Source organism: Podospora pseudoanserina, chromosome 6 (genome assembly GCF_035222485.1).
Source record: "Podospora pseudoanserina strain CBS 124.78 chromosome 6, whole genome shotgun sequence".
NCBI lineage: Eukaryota > Fungi > Ascomycota > Sordariomycetes > Sordariales > Podosporaceae > Podospora > Podospora pseudoanserina.
The window spans coordinates 779,502-789,609 of record NC_085925.1 but is presented as its reverse complement, the minus strand read 5'-3'; the positions used below and the strand labels follow the sequence as shown (position 1 = coordinate 789,609).

At 50.8% G+C, this 10,108-nt stretch overlaps 1 protein-coding gene and 1 non-coding gene across 2 annotated transcripts; one reads left to right on the top strand and one right to left on the bottom strand.

Moving 5' to 3' along the window:
* Positions 1-633: 633 nt before the first annotated feature.
* Positions 634-2,792, top strand: QC764_605020 (uncharacterized protein). The gene is made up of 2 exons (XM_062949008.1): positions 634-1,848; positions 1,909-2,792. The coding sequence occupies exons 1-2, from the start codon at positions 1,750-1,752 to the stop codon at positions 2,191-2,193; spliced, it is 384 nt and encodes a 127-aa protein (XP_062797226.1). The 5' UTR covers positions 634-1,749; the 3' UTR covers positions 2,194-2,792.
* A 5,979-nt stretch (positions 2,793-8,771) lies between these two features.
* Positions 8,772-8,873, bottom strand: QC764_0090000. The gene has a single exon. It is a non-coding gene; the product is annotated as a tRNA-Asp (tRNA).
* Between the last annotated feature and the right edge of the window lie 1,235 nt (positions 8,874-10,108).

Here is a 10,108-nt window from a genome sequence, read left to right as displayed (position 1 = left end):
ATAGCACCCGGACAGTGGGTTCCATCGAGGCCGCAAGGATTGAAGATCCCGTGATAACCAAACGCGGCATAGGCCGGGGAAGAGTCGCAACTGAGGTGAATTGAGGGTTTCTGTTCTCGAAGTGATAGCTGAGAAGTCACAAAGTCAAGAATAGAGAGGAATCTCATGCAAGGCCCATGTGAAGATGCACGGAGTACCCGCTTCCAACGCTACCTCACGGTCTGATGGGAGAGGAAACAAGGCTGGATGCATGTTTGCAGGAAAAGTGACGACCTTGTTGTGTTGGGGAACTTGTTGCTTCGTCGATCGACATATTGGGAAAGAATCGCCCTCTTGATGGCCTAGAGCGTCTGGCTGCATGGCATCATGGCCGAACTTGGATTCTGTGGGCGTCCTGAAATCTGCATAATACTTCGGGGAAAACTTGGGGTTTGTAGCATTATGGCACAAGGTATCTGTTCGAGGCAGCGAGCACTGAAGACAGTGAGAACACTGTGTTAGCCCCACTGACCCGCGAGCCGCTAGCCTGCAGTGGATCCCCACTGACAGACCGGGACTGGCCCTGTTGCTTGTTTCTGACACCATTTCTCAACAGGCAGCGATCGCTGGCGGGCAGAACCCACATTCACATTGCTTCTTTTCTTCTGCCGACGGGAGAAGCTTCTTTTTTCAGCCGCAACAGTCGAAGAGATACGGATCTCGAAAAAAAAAAAAGACTGACAATGGCATGTCAAGACCAATTTGTGTCACCTTCTTGGCTCCCGCCTCGACCCACCCGGCCCGTCTGACACAACACCACACAACACAACGCAAGGAGAAAAGGGACCTCACTGCTCGGGTAGCACAAGGAGACGGGAACGACAAGTCAGTGCTGCTAGTGGGGGTACACTGAAGAAGCACCTCTGCCCGCCAACACTCCCTATTCGTCGCCCAGAAAGCAGGACGTTGAGACGGGGCCCGATGCAGCTCCGGAGCAGCACCCTCAACACCCCCGGCCTTTTCCCAAATTTATCTCGCTCGCTCGTATCGTGCCATGAGCCCACAGCGCAACGACAGAGATGCTCCCCCGTAATTCCAGTTTCCAAAACATCCATACTCGGCCTTGGCGTCGCTAGCGGGCCTGATACTATCGTTTACAAGGCACGGAGAATGGCGCCGGGTGGTGTCTCCGAACCCTTCAATCAACAAAATGGCGTGTCTGGAACCTTGATGAACCATGGACGCACATGGCAGGGCAGTCGTCGTAAAAAGACGTATGTCAGGTGGTATTCATCAACATTGAAGAAGGCGCCACATGGAAGTCGAACCCGGGTGAACCAAACCAACCCCCGGCCCCTCCCCCCCCTGGTCAATCCCGCCTCGGCTTTCCAACCGCCGGCACCTCTCCGATCACTTGGCCTGCTGGTCGACTTTGTCGTACCATGCGCCCTGTTCACGTCAGAGGTTGACAAAAGCGCGTCGAGATGGTTCAATCCAACATATAAATCTACCGTGAACCTCGAGGGCCATGTTTTCTTTTTTCCCTCTATCCATCCACATGATTGCAGGTGTTCAGACGACCCCGGAGACCTAAAACAAGCCACGGAATCTCCTTCCTCAGCTACACACCCCAGAAAGCACCTCGAGCTTTCTACTTATAAAGTCGCTTGGCTGTCAGCGGACAGTCCACATCTTATTATTGCACCTTAGATCTTCCTTCGTGGATCAAAATCAGCAGCACCCACCTTACGCACCAAACTCACCTTCACCATGTCTGGCGGATTCAACAAGTACCGATGCAAGTACTTCTTGAGCTACAACTGCCCCAATTGGGTGTTTATGAACGGCCACGCTTGCGGCTCTTGTCTTGTGAGTTTGATAGTTGTCCTTGGTAGTTCTTACATGTGACTAAACATGTTTCGTCTACAGGCCGAGGGCCGTGAAGCAATGGAGCCTGCGGAGTCCACCGGGGCTCTTGCAACCTGGCGACAGCCCACCGAGGTCTGCGTCCCCAAAGCATTCCAGGGAACGCTCCAATACATCATCATGGAGGCTGTTCCGAATGCCACCGCTGGATCGTACTGGACCTTGCGGCAAAAGGTCTTGGACCCCCGGACTCAAATGAGCCAAATTAACATCAACCAAATTACGACAAGCGACACCCCGCGGCCTGTCATGACCACGACGGGCATTCCTATGCAGGTGCGATATTAAGGGGGTGCAACGACGACGACTTACCCAGCCTGATTTCGGTCAATGACCAATTGGGCATTTGGATGGTATGTTGGGATTTTGGAATCTCAAAGTGTGAATTTTCTTTGGTTTGACGTGTGGTGGATGCCAACGAGCACGACTGGAAACGCAAGCAACAATGCTTTTGAACCCCCTGGATGTATGAAAGAGAGAGCTCCATGGATTGGGTACACAGAACCAACAATGGAGCGATGGACGCGATTTTCTTTGTTCTTTGTTTCTTTTCCCGAGCAACAAAAGATTGATACCACTGGGGTTTTCCATCTGATGTGGAGGGTGTGAATCTGCAGTTCTGGTCGACATGGGAGTCTACGGTTACATGGGTGGCACGGAATGGCGTTGCTTCCTGCGTGATTGCGGCGCAGAACTGGTCTTGGTCGAACTACTGTCATTTTCGGGCTCAATTGAGCAATAGCAAAAAGCAAACTATAGCCAGCAGAATGAATTCAGAGCGATTCCCAGTCTGCCTAGCCTGCATCGCAGGAAGAGGAACCTATCTCCGTTAACTGCACATATGCACCACCTGGCGTGTCGCCAGAGATAAGCCTTGATCACCACCCATCGCCGACCAAGCAGGGTCAGCCCGGTCTCGTCTTGTTGTTCTCGCGCCATGCACGCATTTCATCCCGTTCATCTTTTCTCTTCGGTTGCGAACACTCTGCGATGCTCCAGTTTGCGAATCGAAACCAGCCGTTCCTGTCACACAGCTTCTAGTCTGCAGCAATGCATCGTTCAACCCCTCCTTTGAGATCAGTCTGGACTTGGATGGCGGTTGTCCGGGCAAGCAACACGATGGTGTATGGTGGTGGGGGCGGGATGGGCTCTTTATACTCGCTTCTCATACATATAACGACATGACACAACGGCCTGCTTGGTGCCGACATCACATGGTGGGAGCAGCTATGTCTGCCATGCTGCTTGCCAAGTCCCGCTTCCAATGAGATGGGGAGCGGGCAACCTGGTTGTATGTATTACGTCTGCCATGTATGCATAGGCGACCAGTTCGCCTATTTGAGCAGGGTCGAGCCAGAACTGAACTGCCGTTGTAAGGGCAGTGTTGCTGCTTCACACCACTACCTATCTAGAAACATACCACACCACCCTATGGCCCGTCTCTTGACGGCCATCACCACCATCACCTATCATCTGAAGCGTTGCCTACCCCTGTCTGTTTCTTTTTGCCTTCTGACATCGACACGGCCAGGGCCAGCTTCCGAGAACGCCGCATATTTGATGTGCGATGGGATGTCTTTCTGAGAAGTGACGCGCCAGTCGGGGAGGGGGTATTGGTACGCGCAAGTTTCATGAGTACCGGTGTGGATATCTTGCTGGTCCTTGACATCCTAGTTTGGGGTTCAAGTTTGAACCGTCCGCTCATCAACCAAAGCCGGGCGGATATCTCGACAATACAATTCACGACGTCCCCTAAATCCGCTCCTATCAGATCACCCATCCCAACTGATTATCAGAGCCCATACACAGTACATGCCCACCCCGTCGGTCCGAACTCCCACATCCAAAGTTCCCCCCTCCCATCACCACCTCACCAACAAGCAAGGTTCGGCAAGGCCCGGCCCTGGACAACTGCTCACGAACTGTCTGTCCCCACACACTCCACTGACTCCGCACGCACGCCGTTTGAACTAGTGGCCCTAGGTTAGCGCAACGGTTTGGCGAACAGGGGGGTGGTTTTGGCGGGGGGAACACATTCAATTTTTTCTCTTTTTTCTCTTTCAACTCTTCTGATGGAAGGGGAAGTCACCGAAAAGACCAGATGATTCAGGTGAGAAAGGCCATATCGGGATCTACGGGAGATGCTAGGTATCTGTTAACATCGGGGTTTTCACTGGAAGGGGGTTAACACATCAGCCAATGAAGCACCGAGGGACGAACCTCTAGATGAGACTATATCATGGACAGGTTATAACATTATTTCCTTTCCAATTTCTCAAACAGGGTGGGGAACTGACGGAATTACAGTGTGCCATTTTTCGTAGCGGGCTGTGGTTGGGGAACAGGACTGCTACCTAACCCCAACCCGAACCTGAGTCAGACATTGACCACTACGGTCCAGCACCTGACGTTTTGAAGGCAGGGTACTACCAACACCACGTGGCGTGGGAGTAGCATGGCAATGGGTGAGGTGGTGTTGTTCCATTCTTCCAGGCTGACATTGTTTTGTTTCGAAATGGTAAGGTAGATAGGGTTTGTGCGTTTCGCTTTGACCTGCCTCTTACATGTTGAACCCTGGGACTGACAACCGTGAAAAGCTCTCGTGGTCTGTCCTGCCAAAACTCTTCCACTGAGCCGGAGGATTTGTTCTGGAATGTGAGAGTGGTAAGGGAGTAAGAAGCTTGACTTTGAGGGAACGTGAACCGGAGACTTGTCCGTGCGCTTGGGCCTTTTTTGTTGCTGTTGTTGTTACAGGCGGGCAGGGTTGGTGTAAGCGGTATAGTGCCTGTGAGACGGACCAGCTAACTATCTGAGAACACACTTTAACAAATCCGGCGCACTGGGATGCTGAGTGAATAGATGTCGTGATTTAGAAGGTGGGGTGGGGGGCTGTGCATCAGATGGAGCAATGTTTAAAGGTCATAGACAAACGGTCACAATCTGCAAGTAGGGATGGTTTCTGCAGACAGCACAGTGCGGTCGAAAGGGGCCAGGGGGGAGGGAGGGTGTAAACAAACCGGTAAGTAAACAGTCCGGCAAGTAAACAGTCCAGCAGCTGAGAATGAACTGTAATAATCACGGATTTAACATCGGCAGGGCTGGAGGCTTCGCTTCCAAATTCTTGAAGGACCTTGGTTGCATAGGTAAGAAACATAACAGACGGCAGATTAATCTATCCAAGTGTTAGAAAACAAGGGATAGAAAAGGGAAGATTGAAATGCTTTCGATGCCCTCTCCAAACCATCCAGTATGTAACTACCTAGGTGCTTGCCGACCTAGATGTTCAGTCTCAGCTTATTATGCTTGAAAATCTAAAAACACCCCAGCACCTTCTCACCACCATCCCAACTTTATCTCAACAACAAATCAGCTTTATCTCATTACTACATAGTTCCACAGTGAAGTCGAATGGCGGATTAAGAGGGCGGGATAGAATGGTGGGATAGAACGGCGGAATAGAACGGCGGAGTAGGATGGCGATGGTGTTGCTGATATCGATGTCAAAATAGCTGAGAATGGTCGCCCACAATTCCTACCAAGAGTCAAATGGCGGAAAATATCAGATAAATCGCGACAAAGAGATCACATCATATAGAAGGTAGAGGAGACAGACTGGACCTCGTCCATCATCTGCAATTATGCAGCCACATTCTCTCGTTCACCAACAAGTACTCTACCTCCGTATATAGATACTCCCGTCACACCTCGAGGTATGGAACACCATGAGCCTCCCGCTATCCGGTCCCATCTCGTACCAATGACACCACAAACTAGTTGGTTACTACTGGCGTCACAAGCCAGCCTACTGGTCATTCAAGAGACGCCGGGGGGGCATAATCCGGTAGCCGGGGTTATTTGCTGTTGTTATGTGTTGTACGCCGCAGAGATGTGTGAAAATTGATGATATTTCTAGATACTCTGACAAACAGCTCCAGAAAGCAAAAATCTTTTCTCACCGTTACCAATATGTCGGCCTCAGGGCCGAAGCCTTGGGAGCAACCTGACTGACCAATCCTCCGGGAGCAATACCTCCCACAGACCTACAGTCTGGCCCGTCCAGGCGACTGCCTGTCCAGTTCCACCGAACCACTGCGGGCCGAAACAAGGGGTTTGCCCGTGACGTTGTGATTGCCCTCGGGGCTGGGGGCCTTGCCATATGCAGCCCGGTAGCCAACGTTATCGGCTGCCTCTAGCTAGCCCTCCTCGGATACGCCACGCGTGTCCTCGGCCTACTTACTGGCGTGGGGTGTGGTGTTGATACTATAGTAAGGGCGGGCGCTTGTGTACCGGTTGTTGCTACGGCTGCTAATACCCGTGGTATTCGTACCGCTGGTTCTGTAGCCACGGTGGGGGTAAGGCTGGCTGCGGCGTGAGCTGCGACCACTGTCACGAGACTGGCCATAGCCACGAGAGCCATCACCGCGAGTCTTAACATAAGTCTAGACTATAACTTCAACCAGGCTATAATTTGACGCTAATTGTCTTGACTCACCTAAATAGCTGGCTAATACTGGCGCCATGAGCAAGTCTCTTGACCTAATCATGGAGAGCGAGCGCGTCTGTGACACCACGGAACCCGATCAACTTCAGCGCCAAACAGATGTCCCTACCTACCCCACGACAGCGAGCAAACCGACACATTCTACAAGAAGCATATCAGGAACCACTCCACCGCTTGCTTCACACCGTCCCAAGGACAAGAAGCGGCTCATCACCAAGAGAGGGACGCGATTCACAAAGCCCAGGCCTCTGCCCGTCCTCAAAGAGGTCCCCGAGTTCGCTTCCCCCTTAAGTTTAAAACTAGAGGGTATGAAAGTGTGTACCGATATTTTAAGCCTGGCTCACCTTTGAAACAGACAAGCTCGGCCAGGCCCGTAGATATATCTATTCGCCCAAGAACGAAAATTCACCTCCTCTCAACTCGGAACTCAATACTTTCCGCATAAATGCCCAGTTACCTATCATCCCAAGGGTCTCATTCTAACGCACCAGTTCTCGGTGATGACATCCATCCAACCGCAACTTCGACTTACAGACTTTGTGATCTCCTTGCCTAGAACGGGAGGATGATAGTATTCCTTGTAAAATGCCTTTAGTTGTGATTTGTTATAATTTATCTCCGTTAAGATCTAGAGTTTAGCTTGTAAAAAGCAGTAAGATTTAAGAGTTAGCTATTATACTAAACCTCTTATCTTTCTCATGGAGAGATATTCTTATGAAAAGAAAATAGATCTTTAAACGTCTGAGCCTACTAGGGAGTTTTCCCCATGTTGGTTTACCTAGCCAGAACTACTTGGGGAAAATTAGGAAACTGTTGAAGGGAGAATGCAGGAAGGAGGGTTATTGAAGATCTTTTGACGTTGTTGGACGAAACAACCGATCCAGGGAAGGAAGACTTTTAATCAGCTCTTGAATCACGTAGACGCTTAGATAGGTACCGCCGAGTTCTTCAAAGGCTTTTGCTGCGTGAAATTCTGTGATGTGTGAGAGATGTAGCTATGTATGGTAAGTTCAAATGAGGGAGACATACTATTCCACAAGTCCACACCCATAAAGCTACGTATAACCACCCTTTTCCCCTTCCAACCCAAATGTTTCCATAAGCCACTCATATCACAAACCATTCCCGTAGTTTACCCCAAACCCTCCACACAACCCTCCTCTCTCGCAAAATATCGCAAATATCAGCAACGGGCAGCACCACCGGCTTCCTTTGCCTCCCAATCTGAGTACGTTGCTCGAAAGCATACGCCAGCTCAATCAACTTCTCCTCGGTGAACGGCTTCCCAATGAAGCTCAACCAAAAACTTAAAAAAAAAATAAAAAAAATGGAGGTCAGTACAGTGGCGGATCACACGGGGAGGAATTACTCACGGTATGCCAGGCGCTTGCTCCACCAAATCCCCCCTTTGTATTCCTCTCCACCTCTGTCCCCTCGGGTAAAAACCCCAGCGGCACACAAACAACCGGGTACCCAACAAGGCCGGGTACATCCGAGGGCCAAGCAGGCAGTACGACCCTGCAGAGCTGTTCAACCCATCAATACTAACCGACCCCTTGGCCAAAATCGGAATCCCATGCATCTTTGACCTCACCCCCGTCTCGCCTTTCGTTGTCCCGCTTGCGTGCATCTTCTAGAGCGAAGGGACTGACTTCCAAGAACGAGCGAGTCGACGGGTTGATTTCAGCAATCCGGGCGAAGTAAGTCTTGACGAGGTTTTCTGACGTGGTCGTCCAGTTGGTCAAAAGGTCCTGTAGGGTGTCGATGGAGAGGTCCCGGGTGGATGGGAGGGCTAGAAATCCGAGGTTATCATCGCGGATTCGTTTCCATGGCCATATACCGCAATCGTTCTCCTGTGCCGTGAACCACGACACCCCCCGCCACAAGACAGGCAACGACAACTGTGTGAATGATATTGAGCTGCCCCCACTTTGCAGCGTCGTGGTGATTGTTGTTTGCAGGAGAGTCGTGGCAGATTGAATAGTTTGTTTCAGAAACGGAAAGGGAAGAAGAGAGGAGTTGAGGTCTGGAAGAGATCGAGGACAAAGATCAGCTGGGGCCACGCGAGTGAGCCTTGAATCAGAAGAAAGATAAGCCATAGGCATGCTACAAATGGAAGTACGTTTCCATCTCTGTGAGTAGGAGAGAGAGCCTGTCAATAACGGTTGTTAAGTATGACCTTTGAAATACGCAGGGCTTCATCGAGGCATCTAGCATGTCACAGAAGCAACAAGAAGCCAGTCTGGGTGGGGTGCGGCACCCTACAGAAGAAGCCAGACGGGTCTACATCCCCCTTGTTTTTGGTACCAAAAGAGAACAAGCATATCCAGCTTGTAAAAGATGAAAAAAAAGAAAATGCGTGGTACTCTCCCGCCGGGAATTGAACCCGGGTCTCGAGCGTTGTTATTCTGACTGGTGGAGTCGAGGAATTGACAAGCTCACATACTGACCACTATACTACGGAAGATTTTATGAGTGTGGACACCCATCGTAGCTTGCTTCCCTGGACAGGATGTGCGTTCATAATGCCTGTGAAACTGCAACCAGGCACGGCGGCACCGACCATGAAAGATGCATATGCTGCATCCTTATGACAACCTCCAATAATTCGAGGAGTAGATGTTGCAGGAGGTCCGAGGGACGGAAGCCCAAGGTAGTGTGCGATATCAACAGAGAAACGGTACCAAGCCGTCATCCCGTGTCTCGAAAAAGGTCTCGAGAGTACTATGCACCCTCAAAGAGAACAACCCCTAAAGATTCTTGCCTCATCATGCAACACAACCCTACCTGGGGACGTACATAGCTTTTGACCTCTCTTCGGTATGGTGGCTGCCTTCCTACTCCTGTCTCCTCCAGCCTCCTTCCCTCCCTCCCTACAGCCTCGTCAGAGACCAAGGTGGAAACCCGGACCGTATCTCCTGACGGACTTTATAACTTTTCCCACAAGACCACGCCGCAAATGCACCTGCTCAGGCAACCAAGAGAGAGTGATTAGAAAGTAGAGAGGTGACGATGTATAGGGCTGATGTGCATATGCCTTTGCATATCAGGCTGCCAGATTCTTTGTAAGACCTGCACTTAACAATGACTGTGGCACGGCAGCTTTTGGCCCCCAGAAAACCATGCCGAGACAATTCTTGGACCCCAAATACTCGGATTACGTCTGATCCGATCTGGTAAAAAGAAACACCATCGTGATTTTGCTATAGACTCCTGTCTTCTCTGCTCCAAACTTGTTTCATGTGTCAAGTCTTATTTCTCTCGCTTCCGCGTGCAGATGGACTGCCGCGCTGACTTGCATCTAGGCTGATGCATAAAACGTGTAGATAACAACATCCTAATGTAGAAGGTCCCCAACCATGGCATGTGCTGTTTTCGGACTTGAGAGGGAGGGTTCGTTAGTTCATCTGATCAAAGCTGCCCTGTAGGGTAGAGACAATCCATTTGGCGTCAGTCGGAAACAAACCAGACGTTTACTCATCGTCATCTTACCCGTCCCTCCCGTCTCACCCGCAGCCTTATCTCCTTAGAAATTGAGCTAACTTTGTGTAACTATGCGCTTATGGCGCTTACTTGGAACCACACAAACCGGTGAGGTCCCTGTGTGGTGTGCCATGACCAGGCGACAGGGGTCCAAAGGTCCTTCGATGGCGTGTGCAGACGTGGCGTCTGAGCTTGAAAGGGTGTGGTCATTCAGCCGCG